The sequence below is a fragment of the Fistularia commersonii genome, chromosome 17, assembly GCF_037954325.1.
Source record: "Fistularia commersonii isolate RoL2024-O1a breed Wild chromosome 17, RoL_Fcom_v1.0, whole genome shotgun sequence".
NCBI lineage: Eukaryota > Metazoa > Chordata > Actinopteri > Syngnathiformes > Fistulariidae > Fistularia > Fistularia commersonii.
This window is the reverse complement of record NC_141300.1, coordinates 13,356,494-13,382,500: the sequence shown is the minus strand read 5'-3', so window position 1 is coordinate 13,382,500 and position 26,007 is coordinate 13,356,494. Positions and strand designations below refer to the sequence as shown.

Here is a 26,007-nt window from a genome sequence, read left to right as displayed (position 1 = left end):
CCGGTGGAGGCGGTGGCGCCGAGGAAGCTGGACGTAGCTTCGGCACGCGGCGTTTTTCTCCCGCAGCCCCAAAACAAGGGTTTAGCCGTTTTCCACTGAAGCAGGAACACTGCTGCTTTTTCCATCCAGCCAGTTAATTTCACCTCGTCGCATTCACTGCGCATCCCAGGTGTGATTCGGTCCCTCATTACATGGCTAGAATAAAAAACAGCGGGACTCTGTGACTATGGAAACGATTTAAAGACAGGCAGGATATTATTCGGGTATCGCCAGGAGCTGCCGTTCTGTCAGAAAGACCGTACACGCTTTTCACTTGCGTTTTGAATAATTGCCTCATTTTCACATTTCCACCGCAATCAACGTGTTTTTTTACGGGAACGTGTTTTACGGACCTAAGTAAAGTAGATTTTTGACGAGGCGAGATGCGTAAAAGATGCATGTTAGGTTGAGTTGTAGTGGTTTTGTTCTTCTACGTGTGTGTTTGTCTATGTATGTATGTACGTGTGTGTGTGTGTGTGTGTGAGAGAACGTACAGCCACTCCTGGCACGGGGACAGCCTGCGACTCGGAGATAATGGTTCTCTGCAGAGCCAGTGTGTCTCTTCCAGCTACTAGCAGATGTATCTTGCTGACGTTTGCATGTGTGTGTGTGAGGAGATCTTGTGTGTGGTGCACACGTTGTATGCTGCAGGGACCGGAGTTGTGCTATTCAGTCTATAATGCTGCACACACACACACACACACACACACACACGTAACCCCTCGGGATTTGCCGACTTCCATTAGAAAGGCTCGCCGCTCCTTGTCGTGGTGGGAAGGTACAGAGGCAGGAGAAGGTGAGCAGGTTCAGGGACTTTGTTTTGTTTTGGTTTATTCATTGATCATGAATGAAAATGATCGTCTTGCTTCTTGTTATGGCTGGTGATCAATTAACTGTTCTTGTTTTTCAGAAAAAAAAAAAATCAGAAAAAAGCGAATTTGTCCCCGAGCAGCAATTGGAGGGCACAGGAAGGAGCCCAGGAACCTAAAGTAGATCCGACGTTGATAAATAAATGAATGAAAATCTATAAATAAAGTTGAAATTAAAATAAATTAAATAATTAAAATGAAATAAAAAGAATAAAATTAAAGTGCAAATTAAGTGAGAAAATAGAGAAGTGAATATCTGAGTTTTGAAGACAAAAGTAGCATCTAAGATGACAGTAAAATTATATTCATTGATTCATTCATTAGCTAAACCCGCTCATCTTGCGGTCAAGGTCGCAGGGGGCGGAGCCTATCCCAGCCGTGGTTGGGCGAGAGGCGGGGTTCGCCCTGGATCCGTCACGGTGCCGCGTAGGAACATGCAACCATTCACCCTCTCATGCACAGCTCCTATAGAGGAGGAGGCGCTCACTTTCCTCAGCGTGAACGCATGAACTCAGGTTAACTTTGCAGGTTTTACCCAGAGCAAAGCGGGCTCCCGTTAACCTCGGCGAAGCTTAGTCGGGCTGCTTCTTCGCGCGCTCCCCTCCCGCGTGGACGGGAGGACGAGGGACGAAGATGTGGCCTCTCTCAGTCTGACTCAGAAGGTGCTATTTTAGACCTGCTTTGTAGCGGAGAACTTCGCAATGCGGCTCGGTGACATGGTGAGAGCGGAGACACAAAGACGGGCTTTGGTGAAGCGGTGGAGGGGGGTCTTCTGTTGGAGAGGAGTAATGATCACAAGAGCTACAGTTTCTAGAAGCAGCTTACAGTCACAACACTCGCATTAAGGCCCCCCGTCTGCTCGCTCTCCAAGACCCCTAAGAGGACACGTAATTATCCTGTTCATGTGTCTGCATGCAGAGCGAGGTGTGTGTGTGTGTGTGTTGGGGGGGGGTGCTGCACACACATACACTCTTGCCACCAATGGTGTTTTCTCTCTCGCCCCCCCACCCCCACCCCGCTGCACAGCGGCTGAAGTCTGAGAGCAAACGGAAGTAAGGCGAAAGTGGTTGAGGAGAGGAAAAATAAGTGGACAAAGGACAAGATGGTGGGAATGAGGAACCAGGGAAAGTTGGAGAAGTGAAGAATAAGCTGGAGGGAGATGGAGATGGAGGAGGAGAGAGGTCTTGTTTGACTCCGTCGCCCCCTTTTGCTATGACAGATAGCATTGTTAGCTTTCTCTTACCTCTGTCCAACCCAATGCCATGCGGTGTGTGTGTGTGCGTGTGTGTGTGAGTGAGCGAACCCACAGGTGCACCGGAAGAAAAGAGCATCCCCCCCAAAGTCCAAGGTAGTAATCGAAGCTTTGGATTGTCTCCACGTGCTCCCCGTGTCTACGTGGGGTTCCTCCCACAAACCAAACACTTGCAGGAGGTTCAGCGGAGATCCTGTATTGTCCAGACGTGTGATTGAGTAGATGTTCATGTACCAGGTGCTACAAAACAATATGCGGCGTCTTTCCTGGAGGGAAGAGCTGGCAGTGTGAGAGCTGAGAGTGAAAGGGTTCTTCTCCAAAACCGGAGTTCCCACTGATCATGCCTGGTTGGTTGTTGGAGATGTGGATCTGCAGCACTCGGTGGCCCGTCCTCCACCGCTCTCTGGGGATATCACAGTTCTCGGGGTGTTTCTCAGACCTTCTCATCATCGGCAAGAAGTGGCTCCATAGCTACGCTAGGAGGCTAATCTGTGAATCCTGTCGTGTGTGTGTGTGTGTGTTTCTGTTGTGCAAACCTGCACACGTGTCCTCCATTTACTCTTTGACTGGGCTCCCACCGCTGGACAGATGGCCAGCGCCCTCCCCTCCTCATCCATACCTCCATCAATCACTCCATCACCGTCCTCTCCCGCAGCCAAACACCCCATTGCTCTTTCTGTGTCACACCTCTGCATCAGAGAAGATTAGCTGAACCGGCTCTGATTAACCTAGCGGTCTCCTCCCCTTCACTTAGAAAGCAGAAGAAGCTCCGCTCTGGAACTGAGTGACTGAACCTTTAACCGCCTGCCACCCGACACTGCGGGTGACGGCCGAGGGTTTCATTTCTGGCCCCGGAACTATTTCTGATCTGAAAAACCCACAAAACCACCGGATTACATCACTTTCATGGTCTAGGTGTGTGTGTGTGGGGGGTGTTGGTGTCTGTGTAGGGTTTGAATGTGTGTGTGTGCATGTGTGTGTGTGTGGTCATGGTGTATGTGTGTGTTTGTATGGTGTAGGTTGTGTGTGTGCGTGCAGGGTGTTTGTGTGTGTGCATGGTGTATGTGTGTGTTTGTTTGCATGATGTAGGTTGTGTATGCACGGTGTAGGTGTGCGTGTGTGCGTCCGGAGTGTAGGTGTGTGTTCATGGTGTATGTGTGTGTTTGCAGGGTCAAGGTGTGTGTGCATGGTGTAGATGTGGGTTCGAAGGGTATAGGTGTGTGTAAATATTGTGTGTGTGTGCGTGCAGGGTGTAGGGAAGGTGTGTGTGTGTTTGTAGGGTGTAGGTTATGTGTGCATGGTGTGTGTGTGTGTGTGTGTGTGTGTGTGTGCATGGTGTAGGTTGTGTTTGTGTATGGTGTAGATGTGTGTGTTCATGGTGTATCTGTGTGTTTGCATGGTGTAGGTTGTGAGTGCATGTGTAGGTATGCGTGTGTGTGTGCAGGGTGTAGGTCGGGATATGTATGTGTGTTTGTAGGGTGTAGGTTATGTGTGCATGGTGTAGGTGTGTGTGTGATGGTGTAGGTGTGTGTGTGTGCATGGTGTATGTGTGTGTTTGTAGGGTGAAAGTGTGTGCGTATGGTGTAGGTGTGTGTGTGTTCATAGTGTATGTGTGTGTTTGGAGGGTGAAGGTGTGTGTGTGCATGGTGTAGGTGTGTGTTCACAGGTTATAAGTGTGTGTAAATATTGTGTGTGTGTGCAGGGAATTTCTAGGTGTGTATGTGTTTGTGCGCAAAGTGTAGGTTGTATTTGCATGGTGTGTGTGTGTGGTGTAGGTGTTTGTCTGAGACTGAAGTGACAATATATGGTCTCCAGTGAACCTTGTGCATGTGTGTGTGGGAGGACCCGCACAACCCTGAGGAAGCCCACGCAGACACGGGGAGAACATGGTTGGGAATTGAAGCGTGGACCTTCTGTGTGTGTGTTAGAAGCGCTGACCTCTGAGCTGCTTCACCCAAATTATCCACGGAGAAGATCCTGCTCACCGTCCGAGAAGAAATGACCAATGACAGCCAGAAGGTTGAGGTTCTGTGGAAGCTTCTGCTCTCTGAGATGCTGTGGATGGATGTGCTGCTCGTGCTGTGTGAGAACCCTTGGAAGGCTTGAGGCAGTAGCGTGGTGGTGGTGGTTCCATGATCTCCACACTCTTGTAGACCCTCCTCCCCTCTGAGCCGCGTGTCGGCGTCGCTGCTCCCGGATCCTCGGCGTTTAGAACGCGATAATAAGGTGTGAAAATTGGAAACACAATGGAGCGGCGAGGATTGAGCCGCAGCCTTCCACCGGGCCCTACTCACACACACACACACACACACACACACACACACACACACACACTGTGTCATATGTCTGCTCCACAGCCTCAGTGTGAAGAAGTCTGGGATAAGGACTAAAATGGAAACCAAACGATGCATTTAGATACAATAAACGGATGATGCTCGTGATGAAGGAGTCGCGATTTGAAGTTTGACTATGTGACGAGAAAAAACAAGAAAAGTTTGTGTCTCAGCTGGTAGGGCACGGCGGTCTGGTTAGCGCCTTGCATGGCTGATCTGCTCCCGATGTATACACTTGCATCGTAAAATGGAAACCAAGCAGCTAACACACACACACACACACATATGTACAGACGTACAATGTAAGGTAAATTGTGTCTTCTCCCCGCTTGTCCCCAGAAGTCCCCGCATTGGACAGAGAGTCCGAGCCCAAAGACAGCCACGGCGGGGGCGCCGAGGACGGCGAGCCGGAGGAGCGGGACGAGCGCGACCAGGAGGACGACCCGGACGACGAGTCCATCTTCACCTGCGACAACTGCCAGCAGGACTTCGACTGCCTGGCTGAGCTCACCGAGCACAGGACCAACCACTGCCCGGCCGGTAAGGGCGAGCGATGACACGCCTTCTAGCGAGACGAGATTGTCGCGGCGGAGGTCCGGGCCGAAGACGGGGAGGAGGTGGGGGGACAGGAAGCGGCACGTGAGCGTCACGTCATCCACTTCCTGTTTCATACGTACTTCCTGTTCCTGTTCCTGTAAATGTATCCTGGAAGATAAACGCATCCAACCAGGGGAACAGACGTGGACCTCGGCAGCATCTGCAGGGAGCTCTGCTGGTGGTGCTCCTCATTGAGGGTCACAGCTGATTTTCAAACACCTATATATTGTATTGGACACACACACACACACACACACACACACGTGCAGAAAAACTGTTATTAGTTGCGGTGTAATTAATGGAGGGACTGAAAGGAACGCGGCGGGGGCATCTGGTTCCTACAGATTAATCCAAATGCTCGCTTAACAAGCCAACACACACACACACTTCCTCACTGACTACATGGCAACCTAAGCCTGAGTGTGTGTGTGTGTTTACTTTTGATAGGGGGATGAAGGAATGGGGGGTTGTTTGAGCTGGTAAAGATAGTGTTTCCACGCTCTGTAATGTAGACTCAGGACTCCTCCGACTCACCTGCCGAGTCCCGGCGGAGATGTCGGTCTCAGGTTTGCGCTCACAGTCGATGAGAGGAGCTCGGAAACGGGTCCCGTTTGTCTTCGGGCCCAGGGGCCACACAGGGCCGCCGCCACAGGGCCCCCTTTCTGAGTGTTTCTTCCCCACCGGTCCCCGTGACAACCGACAACCGGTTTCTGGACGGTTTGGTCCTTGTCGCTCATTCATTCACCCACTCATTCATCCATTATCGATCCTGCTTATCCTGCACTCGGGGTTGCAGGGGTGCGAGAGCCGATCCCAGCTGTGATCGTTCCAGAGTTGGGGTTCATCCTGACATGAGATATGCAAAGATCCACCCTCTCATTTGCACCTCTGGACAGTTGCCATAGGTCTCTGCTGAGGTGGAACCTCCATCCAAGACATCTTGGTGCTTTTTTATTTGTCATAAATTATCAAAACATCCAATATGTTATAAATTGACTGTGTGTGTGTTTGTGTGTGTGTGTGTGTGTGTGTGTGTGTGTGTGTGTGTTGTCATACTGCTCTCTTAGGCCCTTTCACTTAGTTGTTCAGTCAATGTGTTATAATTCCGTCTGCTCCTTAGCAGCCACCGTAATGTTTGCATGGTCACACACACACACACACACACACACTTCAGATACATTATGTACAAACACAAACGTAAAGATACAAACCAGAGGCACACACACACATACGCACTAATGAATCCACGTATGTGAGTGTGTATGCAGGAGCCGAGCGGTGGGACTACCCCGCCATCTCTGCCGCCCGTTCTCCCGGGAGCAACACGTTTCATCATTTCAGTCCTTTCTTCTGCGCTCCCTCTTAGCCCCTCTCCACGGTCTCCCTCGGCAACGTGTGAGAAACATGCGTGTGTGTGTATGTGTGTGCGTGTGTGTGTGTGTGCCCGTGTATCGAGACAGACCAGGGAAAAAAAAAATGAAACTTTAAAAAGGAAAAAAGGAAAGCGTTTACACAGGAGACAGTTGTCCTCCATTCCCAGCCTGTACAGATGTCAGACACACACACACACACACACACACACACACACACACACACACACATACACACACAGAATATCATGGCTGAAAATGAATAATCATCGGTTCGAACTGTTGCTAAAAGTGCCCGACTCGAGTGACAACAGCCTTAATTCACCACTTTTTTGAGGGTTTCCGGTTGGAAAGTTTGATTGGCGAAGCATCGCCTGGCGAAACGCCGAACCCTCAGCCGAATCCCGACGGTCTGGTTCGGCGTCCTGCGTGGGACCTCTGCCGGCGTCGACGTGTGAATGGCTGAACTCGCTCCTGTGTGCCTCAAAAGGGGGAAACCGTTTACTGTCACTTAGTGAATCGAGTCATTTGTACGATCGACTGCAGTCTTGACAGAGCTGCTAACTCAGTCCGCTCGTATATCAAATTAAATTTCCACCATAAAACGAACGGAACTGCTATGAATCCATTCTAGCTCCATGGTTTAGTCGTAAATTACCAATAATATAAGAAATAAAGTGGCTTTATGAGATGTATTTATGCGGAAGATTGGACAAAGATGGCAGTGGGGGAGATGATTGCCGCTCCGTCCTTAACTTATTGTCTCCATACTTAATCCTGCAATGCTATGCTAAATGTAATGTGCACACTTTGCCACACTTTATGTGTAAACTCCATTTATGGAGGGATTGAAGCCGCTCCTCTTTTTAAAACCATCAAACCGTCTTTGAACGCCTCTTCCGACGCCTTGTCTGTCGACATTCCCGCCATCCGCCGCACGAAATCCCGTAAGCGTCTCCTGCCTTCTCTGTCTGTCGATATATCTCGCTTACAACAGCTTCACGAACAGCGGCGGCCACTTGTGTGTCAAACCCACATCCCGCTCGCTCCTAACTCAGATCTGGGCTCAAATCACAAAGCTAAACATCCATCGACCTAGGAAAACCTAGGAAAACCTAGGAAAACCTAGGAAAACCTAGGAAAAGGTTCCACTATAATCGACACTTTTATTTTAGCGGAAATGTTTTGTTTCATCGAGTTCCCCATGTTGCCGCGTGTTTTTGCCGCTCGGTCCGGCTGAGGGGGTGTATTCCTGCGAGGGGACGTGACGTCAGCACCCGCCCGTCCATACCCTCGTAGTAAACGAGTCCCGGGCTAGCAGCAAGCAACAGCGATAACAGCCGATGGCTCCCAGGTGAACGAGTGAAGCACCAAGTAATTCAGTGCCACTCCAGCAGAAGGCCTATAAAGAGGCGCCATTAATTTGAGTGGAAATTGGACAAACACACACACACACGCACTCTGGTACAGATCAATGACTCGTAAATGTGTGTGTACCCACTTACTGATGCACGCGCACGCAAACACAACACATCTGTTTCATGTGTTGTCGCGGTAATGTGCCGGGGCGTCGCGGCATGCCAGGTTGTCCTCGCGTTCTCCTGCCTCCGCTGCACGCCGACCCAGACGGTGGCAGGACGTGCACGTGAGACGTAGTGATAGGCGCGTCTTTGGGGGAATGAAAGTGTTAATAAATACAGTTCTGTGTGTGTGTGTGTGTGTGTGTGTGTGTGTGTGTGTGTGTGTGTGTGTGTGTTAGAGAGATATTTAAAAGCCATTGTACTGTAACACACTGCAACCTTTAATCAGTGTTGAGGAGGGAGTGTTTGGTGTGTGTGTGTGTGTGTGTGTGTGCGTGTGTGTTTCAGAGAGAGAGAAGACAGATTTTTCTGTAAAAGCCATTGTATTGTTGCACATGGCAACTTTTAACAAGTGTTGGAGAGGTAGCGTGTGTGTGTGTGTGTGTGTGTGTGTGTGTGTGTGTTTGTGTGTGTGTTTGTGTGTGTGTTTGTGTGTGTGTTAGAGGGCCAGAGATGTGGAACAACACTGTCTGTTTAAAAGCCATTTTAAACAGACAGTGTTGCACTGCAACTGTTAAACAGTGTTAGGGAGGTACTTGTGTGTGTGTGTATGCATACTGCATGCATGTGTGTGCGTGCGTGTGTGTGTGTGTGTGTCCTCTCATGTATTTTTTTCTGTCACTGATATAAACAAGTAGCGTCCCTCTCTTTTATATCATGTTATTCACTCCCAGTAGTTCGTAATACTTTAGTAGAGCCTGAATCCCGTGTACTCTCAGGGTCTCCGTGTACTTTGCTGTGTGTTTGTGTGTCTGCCGCCCGTTTCCTCGGAGTGCGCTGTGCGTGTGAGAGAGGCCGAGCGGAGAGTGTGAGTCGGGGGAGTGTCGATGGGTCTCAGTAGGAGTCAGAATGTGGAGCAGAGGCTCCCCGAGGAGAGGGGGAGCGGAAAAAAACCCTCCTACAGATCAAATGGAGAACATTCTCTGGCCTTGCTGTGCCACGCACACACACACACACACACACACGCACACACACACACACACGCACACGCACACACACAGCAAGGCTAAACTCGGCTTGCAATACCCCTACTTTCCTATGATGCCCGGCCAGATTCCCCCCCCTTCCTCCAGGGGCGTCGCGAGTGTGTCGGCCAACGCTTCCAGTTTGCTCAAAGGTTCTGCGGCAGCTCTTTTGGAAAAGGAAAAAGACGAGCGAAGGGTGCAGCTGTCAGTCAAAGGCGCAGAGGGGGGGAGGGGGAGGGGCATCAGCCGGGCGCCGTCGGTGACAAATAGCGAGCCATTAGCCCGGCTCGCTGCCTGGATGGCGAGATGTTGTGGGTGGATGTTCTTCTTGGAGGTACCAGAGGCCTTTTGTTAATTGAGCGCGCTCACAGCTGCACTCGCTCCTCTCCCTCGGCGGGGGCCGGGGCCGGTCGCCCCGCGAGGAGAGGACGGGGAGAAGAGATGATAGGCGGAGGAACGAGGAGGAGGAGGTGAAGCTCCCAACGTGCGGGGAGGAAAAACATGGAGGACGAAAGCGCCGCTGTCAGCGCAGGGGGGCCTTTGGGTGGCTGGTTTGAGTCCCGCGGGAACCCCCACCCCCCCCTTCCCTCTGCAAAGCTTACACCGTCTGTCGCAACCTGCTGTCTGTCACACACACACACACACACACACACACGCGCACGCACACACACCTCGCTGCGTCTGTCGTCGGGATGGCAGCTGAGTCCTGCGAGGCCGAGGACTCTTATTAAAACCACAGATCACTTTCTACCAAGGCAGAAGTAGGAGGGGTGTAATCCGAAACAAAATTACTGACTGCTTCCTGCGCTCGGGCCCGGAGTGTGTGTGTGTGCATGAGTGTGCGCATGTGTGTGTGTGTTCCTCATCCAGTAGCCGCCACAATAAATATCATGCTCTTTCTCTATTCATGGCTTTTCTTTCAATGTCCTGTTTTGTTCCTCTCCCTCCCCATGTCTTCCCCTCATCATCATCACCATGTGCCCCCTTTCCCCTCCCTCATTCACTCTGTGTCTGCACCCGGGGGTGGCCTGAAGATTCCTGTGCTAAGCCCCTGGCATACATACAAGTGCACACACACACACACACACACATGCACGCATGCACACACAGACACAGCTGGCTGCCGCTCAGGTTTTCCAGGGAGAGAGCAGGAGCCCGGCACCAGAGGAGAGGGGGATGGAGGGGAGCGGCAGAAAAAGAAAGGCGGGTGGGTGGGATGGAGGGAGGTGTGCGGAGAGGGGGAGGGATGGCAGGGAGGGGGTGAGACGGCGAGGGGTTGTTGTGAAGTCATTTTTCATCACAGGGTTCATTTTTCACCGCTGAGTTCTTCCACTCCACTCCTCTCTTTATCCGTCCTCTCCTCCTCCCATTCCCCTCCATTGATCCCGCTTTGTCTCTGGTTATCTCCCCCTTTTCTCTCTCTCTTTTTCACCGCCACCCCAGCCCCTCTCCGTCTCCCTCTCTCCATCCTTACTTAAACTCCCTCTCTCTCTCTCTCTCTCTTTCAGCCTAGTTTCTTCATTATGAAATATGGATGGGAGCAGTTTTGGGTGCGCTTAGAGGTTTGCAGCCGGAGCGAGGGAGGGAAACTTGGGAACTGGCAAGGGAGGAATGGAGCGAGGGAGGGAGAGAGAGAGAGAGAGAGAGAGAGAGAGGGAGGGAGCCGGTGTCTCAGCAGACGTGCCTCGTGCATGCACCTAAACACCTCACTGAGCAATCTGTCAACATGTCAGCAACACATGTTTGGTAAAAAAAAAAAAAAAAAAAAAGGGAGAGCAGTTGGAAGGAGAGAGGAGAGGGTGAAAAAAAAAAAGCCTCTCTCCTCCTCCTCCAGTGGGAGTAATGGCTCCCACCAGGGCTCGGAAAATGCTTTGAATTCAGCAGATTTCTATTGCGGGGTCCTCCCCCGGGGGCGCCTTTTTTTTTTTTTTTTTTTTTTTTTTTTTTTTTACAATGCCTGCATCTGAGAAATTTGAGCCCGCGCCCCCCCGGGGCCGTCCTTTCATAATGCCTGAAAATGCAGGGTTATATTGTGTGCTCGTCCCCATGGGGCTTTTATTAATACCTGCATTCACTGCCACTGGAAATTACACAGGCACTGCTGCAGGGGCCCCGGCTCGCTCCAGGAAGGCGGCGAGACTCTGCGGGGACGTTTTCTCTCCTCCCTAACCCTCCTCATCCATCCATCCATTCTTCTTCTCCCCCTGCTTCCTCCCGACTTTGTCTGTATTTTTTTTTTTTTTTTTCCAACTTAATGCAAGAGTGAAAAAGGAGAATTTGCCAAAGGACACAAGAAAGTGTGTGTGTGTGTGTGTGTGTGTGTGTGTGTGTGTGTGTGTGTGTGCGTGCGCGCGCGTCCGCATGCACCCCGCTTTTGCTCGGAGGGAAAGAAACACTCGATTAAAAATGTAACTTCCCCTCGTCTTTCCCTCTCATCCCCCTCTCCGCCCGTCCTCGTCTGTCTGTGTGTAGATCTTGCGGAGAGTAAATATTTGTGTGTGTCTGCCGGTGTGTGTGAAAAAGTGGCTGTGTCTCCAGTTGAGTAAAGTGTGCGTGGATGGACTCGGCGTCCAGGGCGGCGGCGACGGCGAGGTCTCTGCCTCCGTCCTTCATTAGGATTCTGCAGCCAACAGGGTTTGCAGGCCTTTCCTTGCATCTGATGGCGTGTTTGTGTTTACTGATCAAATATTTACACAGTCAGATTATGGAAATATACATTTACATATCTCTGAATAAATAAAGTCTGTCTGATCTCCGCCATCGCAGACTCTGCTCGGATTTCAGATTAGGATGTTACGGTCCGGCCCGGACCGTTCATCTGGAAGATATGAGTTTTTTATTCATTCGTTTCTCAACTCGCGGGCGTTCTGGGCTGTTTTGCTCGTCTCCAGAGGCCTCCGCGTCTCTCGGTTCTGCAGAGGCGAGAACCTTTTGCAGGAACTAGACTGTTTCTCCGTGCGTTCGGTACCAGGGACCGCAGACCTTTAGCTCCTCCAACCATCTGAGCTCCTTCTCTGAGGCAGAAGGCAGGGTCTTCTTACGCCTTCAGTTGAACTTATAGGTGACGGGTAGAACTTATAAACTACGCCCATTAGCAGATACTTCCTTCCTTAAAAGGTATCCCGGTCACTGGTCACATGTTTACTTCAAGCTCTTCTGTCCTGCTTAGAGGGGTTTCCAGGGCTCGCAGAAGAACATCTCGGTTTTTGGCCAGAATATGTACGGAGTTAGCTAACGGCTAACAGGGTTCTTCACACAAGGGAGAAGATAAAAACACTCCAACCATCTGATGGTCCATGTTATTATTCTATGGTGGTCTTCTTCTTCTACGCTGGTTTGTTTTGGTGTGTGGAGCTTAAGGTGCACGTCACCCCTGCCTCGGTCCCTCACAGCCTATGGGAATGTAAAGACGTCCACCTTGAACCAAATTTGTGCTGGATAGTTCTTTCCAGGAACTGTTTCTTGGTGCATTCACTTGCAGAGGAACCAGTTGACCTTCAGCTCCGAGAAGCTCCTACACCAAGGCGGGGTCTTTTTACGGTTCCATAGGAACTCACTGGTGGTCATTGGTGGAATTCATAAGCCCCCCCCATTAGCAGATGGTTCCTGCAGGAAATGAACATCCGTACGGGTGTTTAACTAACTCTCCGTCCACGAGTATGAGAGCGTCTCGCCTTCTTTATCCAATTCCCACCCGAGGCTTGCGAGGGTCCACGTGCTGTCCGTGGGTTCGCCCTCTGCCCGTCCAGAAGATCCTCCCGCTGGAGCTGAAGATAGCCGGGGCTTTGCTCTCCATCACAAACATCACCCGACCACAGTTGACGCTTTTCCTGGAAGCATGATCGAATCGGTGATTAATGGATGTTTGCGTCCCTCAGTGTATGTGAGACGCCACACACGCGCACACACACACACACACACACACACACAAACACACACACACACACACAGGTCTGCATGTGCATTTTTCTGTATTTGTTTCCCAAACCTTGCAAAGGACTCCTGTGTGTTTTCACGTCTCCATCGGCGTGTCCTGATGGGCCGGGATAGAGCCGTCACGGGGGCCGTGAGGGGCCTCCCCTGTGTGGTGTGTGTGTGTGTGTGTGTGTGTGTGTGTGTGTGTGTGCACGTGTGTGTGTCTGTCGTGGGAGGAGGGGGTGGGGGTCTGGATAATGAGGAACAGGCCATTCCCCTGGATTCCTGCACCCCTGCCAACAACCAGGACGGTCAGAAACCCGCCCCCCTCCTGCTGACACCTGGGATTTTCTTTTCCTTTCTTTCCACCCCGTCTGTCCCTCTCTTCTCCCAAGTGGAACATGTGACCCCCCACTCCTCCCTCCGTCGTCCCTCCCCCCCCCCCCTTCCTGGCGTCTCACCGAGCCTTTTTCCACTATTTGCTCTTTCCCTCTCGTTTCCACCCTAATTTCTGGTCCGTGTCCCGCCGACCGACCCCCGGCCCGTTAGTGCCGCGGCCTCCTCTCCCCTCCGCATTCCCAGTCTCTCACAATGTCTGCATCCCCCCTTCCCCCCCCCCCCCCCCTCCCGCCATGCTGTAACTCCCTGCTGAGTTCTCAAACTCAAAACTGACCACATCCCTTCCATTCACCCTCCGACTCCCCTCCCCCACTCCCTCCCTCCGGTCTCTCCTCATCTTCTCTGTTCCCTGTGGAGCTGGCCCCAAAGCTCTGATCCCTTCCTCCATGCCCCCAAACCCCCCCACTGTGCCCTCCTAAGACACACACACACACACACACACACACAGACACACACAGACACACACACACCCCGTGGCGACTGGCCCCAAAGCAGCCCCTGTTTGTCTCCCCCCCTCGTGTTTTTCCACTCTTTCTTTCTTTCTTTCTTTCTCTCTGTCTCTCCTTCCCCACCTCTGTCTCCCACACCCCGTTTGATGCTTTTGATTTTTTTATTCACTTGATTTAAGCTGTTTTTCTTTTTTTTTTTTTTTTCTTCCAAGTGCAGCAAAGGAATTTCTGCTCTTGCTCCCTGGTTGTTGGTGTTTACTGTAATTCCTTGTTTTTTTTTTTCACCCCCTTTAAAGGCCGTTGTAATCAGCGGCGTTTATGAGCAGGCATCAAATGACAATCTGCCGCGTAGCGTGTAGTTATTAGCCGCCGTGGAATCGGCTTCTGGCGAGCGAGCGGCCGCGTTTGCCGCCAGGCTTCCCGCGACGCGATTTCACGCATCCGGCTCAGAAGAGGAGGGTCACAGGGGTCGCATCTGGTCGCGACGTAGACATACACCAAACTATTATTATATATATACGAACACATATTATACACATATCTAGGTGTGTGTGTTTGTGTTTGTGTGTGTGTGTGTGTGTGTGTGGTGCTGACATAATGCACCTCATGCTGCTGGTCTGCAGGTTGCATGCTTAGTTAGCGTGTGGGCTGCTGCAGGGTGTGTGTTTGCTGCCGTTGGCGGTGATGAAGATGAAGATGATAACTCACGTCCCGCAAAAGTGGAAATGATCTGATGCTGTGTGTTTTGGAAGCAAACGTCAGAGACAATCAGGTTTGGGATGGCGGACGATCCCGTCAGCACGACGGCCCCCTAGTGGCGAGTGTGCGTCGGTGCAGGCTGGGGTAATTTTAACATTGCGTCACTCAGAAAAAAACAAAAACACCTTTTTATTACTTTTTTTTTAGTTTTTTTTTTTTTTTGGTTTGTTTTTTTTAGACAAGAACATCTGGAGGAAGGGGGTCGTGTCCTAAGCACCTGGACAGCAGTGCACCACACAGACATCCATCTGTGTGTGTGTGTGTGTGTGTGAAGGGCGGTGCATTTACTTTCTTCTGCAGAATTCTTCGCTATGCCTGATTACTAATCAGGAACCAAAGTGTCAACCAATGCTTAGCATATGTTTCCACACACACACACACACACACACACACACACACACACACACTCAGTCTGTGTGGGGTTTTGGCTTCATGAAGTCTCACCCTTCAGATCCGATGCTGCATGTGATGGGAAAAGTACTATCCCCACATTTGAATTAAAGCGTGCAAAGTTGGGCACGAAGATACCGTCGCGGGTGAGCACGTGCACGCTTTTTATTCACAGGCCGCAATGGCAAAGGGCAGTGTGCCGCGTGTGGGGGGGGGGGGGGGGGGTATAATAGTTTTTAACCCCCGCTCTCAGGTGTGACTCGCCTTTGTCCCGGCAAATGTCAGGGAAAAAAAAACAAGTAGAAAGTCCGGGGAGAGACGGAGGAGAGAGAGATGGACCAGAGAGGAGGAGGATTTCAGAAATAACTTACTCATGAGGGTCAGAGCTGAGATGGTTGAACCTGCCGAACGGTGTTTTGTGACATCTTTGAGCGTAAAAGCAGATGACGGAGAAGGTGGAGGCCTCGCCACTCAGGCCCGAGTCTGCATTGATTGTTTTGCCGGGTTGTGTCCGACTCCGGTGGGGGCTGGGAGCTCTGCTCCTGCCTGAAGAGCTCCCCGGGGGGGGGCAGGACCGATTCTGCCAACCTCGCTCTCACACTCTTTTTCACCCCCAAAGCACGCACACACACACACACACACACACACACACATACACACGCACACGCACTGACGTCAGCTGCTCAGGCCCTTCTCCCCTGGGTGCTACCACAATCTTTTGTTTCCCTCCCTTGCTTACCTCTTTTTCCTTCCACCCCTCCTCTCTCTCTCTCTCTCTCTCTCTCTCTCTCTCTCTCTCAGTCCTTTGTCCCCAGAAATAGCCGTCCACTCGCTGCCTGATCGGAATCCAGCCGCTTCCGTAGTTTGCGTCAAATAATAGATGATATGGGCGTCTGTGTGTAGAAGCTGAATGGTGCAGCTTGTCTGCACAGTGGTAGAAGGCAGCAGCAGCTTGCGGGTTGAATTGAAGAGCATCCATGATTTGGTTGGGTTGAATACACCCGGGAAGGAACACGATCGTCTGACCAGGGGGGACGGGAAACATCGTCGTGACCCAACGACAGCCATGTCGGGCTCCAGAGGCAGCTCGTCTTCTCCGTCTGGTCCCGTGGATGAGGCCCCGCTGGGCCTGGATGGGGGTCAACAGAGCCCTGGATCCTCTGCAGAGAAGACCAAACACAGCTCATTCATGCATTCGCTACTTCCACTAGAGGGCAGTGCAGAGTTCAGAGGTGGAGACGGACAAACAGATCTTGCAGCCAGTGGAGAGTTCTTCTCCCAGGTTCTACTGGCGCCATGTTGGCCTCCTCTTTTTCTCTTGTTTTATTGGTTGCACTTGAGCATACCTTGCATCGTCTTTGGAACCGAGCATTCCTGGTTCAATTCCCCGGCTCCTCCTTGTGTTTTGAAGTGTTATTGAGCAAGACACTGAACCGCTCCCCTGGTCCCCACGCTTCATCCATGATGGGTTAATTGCAGAGAGTGAATTTCCCCCACGGGGATTAATAAAGGATAAATTATTATTAGTATGACTTCCGTTGGTGCGTTTGAGTTTAGCATTCAGTAATCCTGAGAAGGTTCAGGATTTCGCAGGAAGTGAACCTCGAGCTTCAACGCAGACCAAAGTTTCATGACACTGATACTCTCTGGTGCTGCCTGCTGTGAGCCTCTGGGATGTGAACACCTTGAAGAAGAACATTGAGAGCAAAGTCAGAGGAACACAGAGGCTGTTTCCTGTTTTAGACTTGTTCATTCGGCTCTAACAGGTTTTATGGAACTACGAGAACAACATTGCGGCAGATGGAAGTGAGCGAGAACCCGACGGTTAGCATGTGTGCTAATGCTCTGTTTGTTTGCAGGATGCAGGGGTGATGATGTGATGATGCAGGTGAGATGATGATGATGCAGATGTGTGTGTGTGTGTGTGTGTGTGTGCATATATATATATATATATATAATGTGTGTGTGTGTGTGTGTGTGTGTGTGTGTGTGTGTGTGTGTGTGTGTGTGTGTGTGTGTGTGTGTGAGTGCGTGCAGTCATGCATGCTTCTTCTCCCAGCATGGATCCAAGAATTGGGGTTAAGGAACAAGAGAATTCCTCCCTCGTCTTCCCTGCTTTCTCCTCCCTCCCTCCCTCTCTCTCCCTCAATGCAAGTGGGACGTCTTGAAATATTAACAGATCTGCTTTTCATTTTTCAAAAAAAAAAAAAGAAAAAATGATCGAAAACACACTGCTAAATAAGTCAGGAGCGCGGCCTTCTGGGGAGGCGAGGAAGACGGGCACTCAAATAAAACAATGCAAACAACAACAATGGAGAGAAGGAGGGATCATGAAGTTGGAGGTGGAGGAATGGAGGGATGGAGAGATGAAGGGATGGAGGGGTGAAGGGGGGCACGATCATGCAAACACAACGGAAACAACTAAAGAGACTGACTAGCGCTAAGACGATTTTTAGAATCGGGAGCTCTCTGTGAAGAGAACCAGCTGATCGGAGGGTGGCAGCCATGACGGGTAACGCGTGTGTGTGTGCACGTGATCGCCTCTATATCCGTGCATATTTACACGTCTGTATTTGGAGCTGGAAACCCTGGCGAGACGAGCGGCGGTCCAGCTTTCCTCCTCGCCGCCGTTCACCGAGAACAATCTGTCTTCTGTTCCTTAAGGTTTGCCTAGCGTTAGCATACAAGGCTAACCCATCCAGCGGAAAGACGCAGTCTCAGTAAACCACCATCAGCCATTCATTCATTAACTAAACCGCTCATGCTGAAGTCAGGGTTGGAAGGTGGGGTTCACCCTGGATCCATCACAGGGACGAATGCAACCCTTCCGAAATGCATCCGTTCACCTTCTCATTCTCTTTGCACCCAGAAAACCGCCATGCTGCCGTTGCACCGGGTGCCATTATGGTACGACCAACTGACCTTTGCATGAAACTGTACACAAAAAAATGCTGCAACTGCCTCATGCCGTCAAATATCAGTCTGTATCTGCACTCACGTTATGAATTTAATGTAACTGTGCAGTCTATTATTATTATAATTTTGTTTATTTTGTGTCATCGCGGGATGACGAGAAACATCTTCTGGATTCCTCTGTATGTCCAGTACATGCGGAGAAATTGACAATAACGTCGACTTTGACTTTGTGACTGATGGAGACATGCAGCCGTTCACCCTGTCATTCACCTACCAACATATAACCATTCATGATTTCAGAGACCTGCAACCGTCACCCCCTCACTCATATAGAGACATGCAACCATCCCCCCTCTCTTCCAGCTCTTTATCCACAGGCCTCTGTTTGCTTGCTGCCCTTTATTCTCGCAGCATGTAGAGTTCAGAGGTGTAGTTGTGTCGTTGTGCCCTCCTTCCTTCAGGCGGAGGCGACCCTGCGGAGCCTCCGCCCCCTCCTAGGCTATTGTCGTGTCAGACCCGGGTTAAACACTCACTTTAATGGTGAAAAACGGGCGTGGGTCGGAGGGCGTTTGGGGCTTTCGGGCGGTGCGGTTGGCGGGCACGCACACACACACACACACACACACACACACACACACACACACACACACACACTCACTCATCGCCCCCCCCGACGGCTGCCAAGCCGTGTGGCCTGCAAGTGAGCAGATAAAACAGTGCGTGCGAATGTGAGGGAAGAAGTGTTGCGAGCTCGAGCGCCGAGATATGCGGCTGTTGTTTTTGGTAGGTTCCGAGTGTGTGTGCGTGCGCGTGTGTGTTTGTGGGGGGGGGGGGGGGGGGGGGGATTTGGCGTGTGTTTTGGGGAGTCTTGTCCTCGGAGGATAGTGTGTGTGTGCGGTGACAGATGCACAAGGGGGCTCGGGGCTGACTGCTCGCTGGCTGATAAGGGAGGGGGAGCTTTACATCGGAGACACTCTGAGAAAGCTAATAATTCTGCAATCTGGTGAATCCAACAGACGCTCACCTCATTCAGCGCAAAATGACTTCATTACCCGACCCGTCCGGACCGCTGAAGGTCTGCCCAGACTTCTCGGACCGAGATGTTCTCAGGCGATACTTGCCAGCTCTTGACCAGACAGGATGTTTATGGATGGCGTGAAGGAGGACAGGAAGTTAGTTGGTGTGATGGAGGTAGATGTCTGTGGAGGTTCTCAGTTACCCAGGTCATGGTGAATTCTTCGGGGTAGATGATTCGCTTTGGTGAGCAGGCCAAAGAGGGAGAAGAAGAAGATTTGCAGAGATGCTCCACCGAACTGGGATGATTGAGTTTGGAGTTCAAGTCAACACCTTGAACACGTTCTTGTGTTCCTTAAACCGGTCCTGGACCCTCCTCTCCAGTGAGGTGTGACGTCAGGCAACACTGTTTCTCAAGGAGGCTTCTATTTGGTCTGTACACACTGGATCTGTGGATCTGTGGGAGCAGAACGTTGGCCAGAGCGTCACATGGCGACCGCAAGCCTGTTTCCTTCTCAGAGTTCATCCTGACAGTGGGGGCGTCTACTACGTGATGTCAAGAGAAATCAAGACTCGTCGGATTCCTCCGTTACTTTCTGTCCAGTTTGGATTTTTGTGGCGGTGGATGAAGACACGGGGCCCCCCCGATCGGTCCGCGGCGGACCAGCTGCAGTGCACCGTGTGTGGTCTCACACCTCTCCATCTGGACCACAGTGAACCTTCTCAGCAATTTGACCCGGCTTGTTTGCCTTCAGCCACGGAGATGCCGTAGCTTTACCTCCGGGGAAACAACGCCACCGGTCCCGTTTCATGATAGTTGTGCGTTCATGAAGGTTCATATCCCAAAAGCAGGAAGTGGACTGAGGAGAGCTACATGTGTAGTCTTTGTCAAGCTTCTTTGCTTCACCGTGACATCTGCAGAAGTCTTTGAGATGCCTTCAATAGATGTGATCTGCTGCGGACTGAAATGACCCGGACCGTCATATCTGTGCGGTTGCCGTGCAACAACATCCTTTTTTTTTTTTCTATTTTTATTTTTTTATCAATTGCCGTGTTGTGCTAATAATCCTCGGAGATGGACGGGTGAACTTGTGGCCGTCACTCTGGGTGTTTTGACCCGTCGTAATGTGAAAGGCTTCGGTGTCGCTGATGATGTTTGCGCCGCTCCTTCGGGTCGCCATTCGCATTAGCAGGGCCCTTCAGGCGTGGCTCGGCTTTTAGCCGTCTTCTAACCACACAGGTGCTTTACTGGAAGCGGCGTGTGCAATGGTCGAGCTCGAAAAAAAAAATTACGAGCGGGTAATCTGATCCCTATAGTTTAAATTTAATCCTGAAGACTCCTTTATTCCTCATTAGGTCGCTAAAAGAGTGCTGCGCCGCGACCAGCTTTGCAGGTCGCAATACCCCCGCACACCCTCCGTGTGGCGCCGCCCTAAGAATGAAGGTTGAAGAGCATCTGGTAGCTCGTCCGGAGGACCGCGGTGTCGAAACAAGTGCGCGTACGTGCAGCTAAAAACACGCACGCTAATGCTGTTAGCACATCCCGCCTCCCAAAACAAGAGACTAAACACATCCATTCCTGCGGCATAATGTGATTTTCCTCTCTGATATAATAATAGCCCCCCATCAGCCCCTTAATTATTCATATTTTAGTAATACAATCCAAGTTAACGGTTCAAACATTAGTACATAATAAAACTCCAGAGGCTCTGCTTTTAATTTAATTCCTCCGTTTTAAATTAATTTTGGGGGCATGGCTGTGCTCTTAGCGTGCTCCTCAGCAACGAGGGGAAGGAGGCTGGAAGAGAGAGGGAGGGATGGAGGGAGAGAGAGATGGAAGGTTTGTTGCAAGTGGAGGAACAATGCATTACACAATGTGTGTGTGTGTGTGTGTGTGTGTGTGTGTATATATATATATATATATATATATATATATATATATAACCGCTGGTTGCTTGGTATATAATTGTACGTTGGTGTGTTTGAAGTCGTCGTCCTGCTGGAGAACACAATGGCTCCGGGCCCTTGAGCAATGCAGAGCAACCAGCCAGTGGTCTCTATTGATCTGCAGCCCCCTCCTGTCCCACTGTGATTGTGTCTCCTTGTTGTGTGTCTTATGTGTTGTCTGGAATCTGTCCATATATATATATATATAGAACATATAATTTATCATTTCATAACATCCTTTTCGTAACATTCGTATCGGGAAAATGGTTTGGTTTATTTAATGCACGTCAGTTAGGGATCTTGTATCTATCGTGTTTATATCTGTGCGTTGGTGTGTTAGTGTGTATGTGTGTGTCTGTGGATGCTATTACCCCTCCATCCCACACACACACACACTCTCACAGCTCAGCTTGGCTGATGTTGGTTGTAATTACTAGACCCCCTGTTTTCTCTCTCTCTCTCTGCTCCTCCGCCACCCTCCCCTCCTCTTCGATCACCTCCTCGTGCACACTCTCCTGCTCACACCACGCACAAGAGGCACGTGCACGGTGCACATGGTGCACGCATGCAAGCCCAGAATCTCGATAACTGACAGCAGCCTTCTTTCAGCACTTAATTAGCCAAGCGTCCCTCCGGTCAGAAGGTTCGGTTCAATCTCAGGCTCCCCCCGTCTGCATGCCGAAGTGTCCTTTTGCAAGACACTGAACCCCCAGATTGTGTGTGTGTGTGTGTGTGTGTGTGTGTGTGTGTGTGTGTGTGAATGGGTGAACGTGACCCATAGACCATTGACGCAGTCCAATGCAGCAGCGGGCAAAAACGTGATAACATCCTGCATCCATGATGAAACCCACACACACACGCACATGCGGGGTAAATGGCAGCTTTGTCTGAGTGCACGGAGCTTATTGATGTTCTGGTGCGGTGCACGAGGCCGTGCACATTTGTGAACACGCCTCCCCGCGTGCACGGTCCCTGCACATCTCCCAGTGTGCATTCTCTCTGTCTAACTCTCGCCGTCTGTGCCTCTAATCCCTGAGTGTGGCACTAATGGCAGGTCCAGGTGTTCTGCTCTGCTCTGCCTCTCCCCCGGGGAGACCCTTTCCAGTGTGTGTGTGTGTGTGTGTGTGTGTGTGTGCACGTGCATGTGTTCTTCTCATGGGGGGTTTAGGAGTTGGAAGGGGGGGTGGTCCAGGATCCCATCCTGCAGGAGGGAGGGGAAGCGAGCGGTGGGCAGGAGGTACCCGCCTACTGCAGCTTGCTCTTTGGCTTCCCCTGGGCCTCCTCCCCCCTGCTCGCTTCCCCCGAGTCGTCGGGAGCCTCGTCGCCTCGCTTCTCGCTTCTCTCCTACATTTTCCCGCTTCCCCCCCTTTCGGCGTGTCTCCAGATCCAGGCTTTTTTTTCCCTATAACGAAGATATGTCTTTTATGCGGTATTTGCATCGCGTTTGTTTGTTTGTTTACCCGTTTCCGGCGCGTGGCGGCGTGTTTGTGTTTTCCACAACAAGCTCCATCTGCCCCGCATCACTTATTCATAGGTCCCACGTACGCGCAGGTGAATCAGGCATTCCGTGTGTTTTTTAAAAAATGACGAATGCACTCATGTATCTATACGAGCCGCTAAATGTTAATTATGGAATATCGTTCACGCCGCGGCGCTCATAATCTAACTCAGCTGTTATTATTCACAACGTGGCCATGTGTGTATACATCCTTACGTGAATGAGCATTTGTCGTGTGTGTGTGTGTGTGTGTGTGTGTGTGTGTGTGTGTGTGTGTGTGAGACTCAGGTGAATAGGTGAGCGTCTGGGTTAGCGAGCACCCTGTCAGTCCGCCAAACCTCATCCTTATAAATAGATGATCTCGCCGCCAGCGTGCAAACAATGTGACCGCGCTGTTGTATGTATTTCTGTTCTCGTGCAGTCATCCGCATGTGTATGCAGTGTGTGTGTGTGTGCTGGCGCAGTGTTATTGTTTACCTAGCGCTCTGCCCGACAGCTGGTTCTCATTTTTAAGTGAACAAACAGCAGACAAGTTGGACAGAAAGCGGGGCGGAGGAGGGGCGGCCGGGGAGTCGAACTACCGACCCTGGGTTGTTTACGCTGCCTTGCTCTGACCGGAAGAAACCTGGGAGACGAGACGGAAGATAGAAGCCTCAATGAAAAACAATTTCTAAGACAGGATGAGAAGAGGATGGAAATGTGGCACGAGGAAGCAGATGCCTGCCCTCCACCTCCTCCCCGTGCTGTGTGTGCATGTGTGTGTGTGTGTGCGTGTGTGTGTGTGTAATCACCACAGTGTGTAGTGCTGTAATTCAGTTTAACACAGAAACCACATTCTCGGCTCGTACGTGCAGTGTGTTTTCAGCGTCATCGCTTTTAGAGTTGTTTATTTATAAATCACTCGAGTCTCTAACTTATGGCTATAAATAGGTAAATTATATTTATTCTAAAGGACGCCAGAGCATAAACTATTTTGTGGCTTGGTTCCAAGTTATTATAACAATAAAAATAATAATAGAAGGGGAATAATACCAAACTAAAAATTACATTTTTTAGCCTTAGTGATGATCATGTCAATAACAATAATAGAAGTAGTAGTAACAATGATAATAATAATGCTACTAATAATACTAGAAATAATAATAATTGTAGTAATAATTATGGTAATAAAACTAATACTAATAACATTAGTAATAAGAATAATGATAATAATAATAGAAGTAATAGTATCCATCCATCCATCCATCCATCTTCTGGTGCTTATCCTGCACTCAGGGTTGCGGGGGAATGTCATTATTATTATTATCGTTGTTGTTGTTGTTAATAATAATGTTTATAATAACAATAATAATAATAATATCAATATAATAATAATACATACATACATACGTACATCTTGTGGTGCTAATCCTGCACTCAGGGTCGCGGGGGAATAATAACAACAATAGTAACAATAATAGTAGTAATAAGAATAATTTAGATGCTAATTTTGATACTAATGTCGTAACAATAATAATATATTTAAAGAGCACCTTCAATCAAAGTGCAGGTCACCACGTTCAATGCATTCATCCTCCCTGTTTTGTAAAAAGAGACTCCAAGGGGCTGGAAGCTCCCAGTGAACCTCCTTCATGTTTTTTGGACTGAACGGGAACCTGGAGACTATCTAATCTAATCTAATCTAATCTAATCTAATCCGGGATTTTTTTCGCTGTGAGGTGGAAGGGCTAACAACTCCTTGAAGTTGGTGCAAGACCTCGCGCTACCAGACTGTTTCCAGACCTAGTAGTTGAAGAAGATCAGACCAGAACCCTGGGACGTCCACGCACATCCATGCACCTCCGGCTTGATGTCTCAATCTTCAACAAACCTCTAAGAGCCTGATGTGAGCATGGAACAGGCCGCGGTGTGTGCGCGGTGTGTGCACGGTGTGTGCGGTGTGTGTGTGTGGTGTGTGTGCGCGTTCGCTGTAATTTGCCTTTAACTTCCCACTCCTTCCACATATCTAGGCCGGTGACTCACCCCCTGACCCTCGCATTGATCATATTTTACTGTGCGAAGGGGTACGAACTCGTCATCTGCTCGCTAACTCTGCACCCTTAGCCCCCAGCCCTAACCTTCTGCCCTCAAACACACACACACACACACGACACACACACACAAATACATACTGCCCATATGGAGCAGTTGGCACCCAAAAGTGTCCGTAGCAGCCGGACTCTTTCCCAGGGCAGAAGGTGAGGGTCCCCACTGTCTGTGTGTGTGTGTGTGTGTGTTGTGTGTGTGCACCCATGTGTGTGTGTGTGTGTCCATCCATCACGTCCTCCAGGGCTGAAGCCCCCGGATACACTGCCTCCCCGCCGTCCCTGTCCTCGATCTGTCGCGTATGTCCATGGCGGTGTGCATGTGCGTCCTACCGTCCCGAAAGACTGCGTCCCTGCGTGGGCGGAGGGGCCGGCAGCTCCCCGGAGCAAAGGCCGGGATGGCCGCCATGTGCGCACAGGAACGGCCTCTGTGTGTGTGTGTGTGTGTGTGTGTGTTATTTGTCTCCGCCATGTTCTTTGCAGAGCTGCTTTCCTCTCGGCCGCGTCAGGAGGACTACGCAACAGGTACTTCCAATCTGACTGGCCGAGCTAACCCTCCCGATGCAATTCTCATGACGCGTGGCAACCAATAAGCTATGCTTAGCTTATTCGTTGCCATGACGACTCTTATGGTAATCTCGGCGCCAGGTAGGGATCTTTCTTGTGTTCCGAGGTCGCCCCGGCGTTTGGAGTGAACCCTCAGATGTTTCGTGCGGCTGTGAAACTGAAGCAGGCTCATTACCTCGCCTATGCGGGGCCTCCGTCCGTTGTCTATTATTACGTAGAAATGGTCCGAGCCAATCAAATCCCTCCCGGAATCCAAATAACGTCCGACGCCAATCAGCTGATCCACACAGCCTGTGTGTGTGTGTGTTTGTGTGTGTGTGTGTGTCAGAGACCAGACAAAAGGATGAGTCAGAAATACGCAGCGCTCCTCATCTGTCCTCGTCACCCATTGATTTTTACTCATCCGGTTACCATTGAGTGTGTGTGTGTGCGTGTGTGTGTATGCATGTTTGTGTGTGTGTGTGTGTCTGTGTGAGAGAGAGAGAGAGAAAGCAAGAGTGTGTGTTTGTGTGTGTGTCTGTGTGTGCGTGTGCTGTGCAGCCCAGACCGAGCCAAGAGTGGAAGTTGTTTTTCTGCTCCCTGCGGTGAGTCTGGGGCTGTGTGTGTGTGCGTGTGTGTGTGCTTGAGTGTTGAAACACACACACACACACACACACACATGCACCTGGGGCAGCCAGGGGCCATCAGAGGGGGCCTGGGGAGTGTTGGTAGGAGGAGGGATGAGGGGAGGAAGGGGGATGGCGGGCTGGGAGGTCAGCAGGGCGTCCGCTGGAGAAGGTGCGGGTCCAGCCGGCGGCGCCGAGAGGAGCGCCGAGGGAGGGGGGGTTGGGAGGAGCCGCGTTCGGAGAGGTCTTCACAACCGTTTCTAACCGGAGACTCGACCTCCGGGGTTATTATGGGCTTCTGTACGCGTGAGATCTCGGCGTTGCGAATGCTAATTCCGACTCTCCCGCACGCCGCTGTAGTTTCTGCACCGCGCCGCGAAAACGCAGCTTCTGGGAGCAGAAACCTTTTTGCTGCCACCAGCTGAGCCCCTTTGATTCGCACATCAAAGCTGCAGAAAA

The 26,007-nt window shown here is 50.7% G+C and overlaps 1 protein-coding gene across 4 annotated transcripts in view; it reads left to right on the top strand.

The window, feature by feature from the left end:
* Positions 1 to 26,007, top strand: part of znf423 (zinc finger protein 423) — a 112,864-nt gene that overhangs the window by 20,400 nt on the left and 66,457 nt on the right. For 2 of the 4 annotated variants that reach the window (XM_086163751.1, XM_086163749.1), the window contains exon 3: positions 4,833 to 5,033. In XM_086163751.1, coding sequence (XP_086019877.1) covers positions 4,833 to 5,033 — 201 coding nt within the window. The remainder of the gene's footprint in view (positions 1 to 4,832; positions 5,034 to 26,007) is intronic. The other 2 variants (XM_086163752.1, XM_086163750.1) reach the window with 1 other exon arrangement.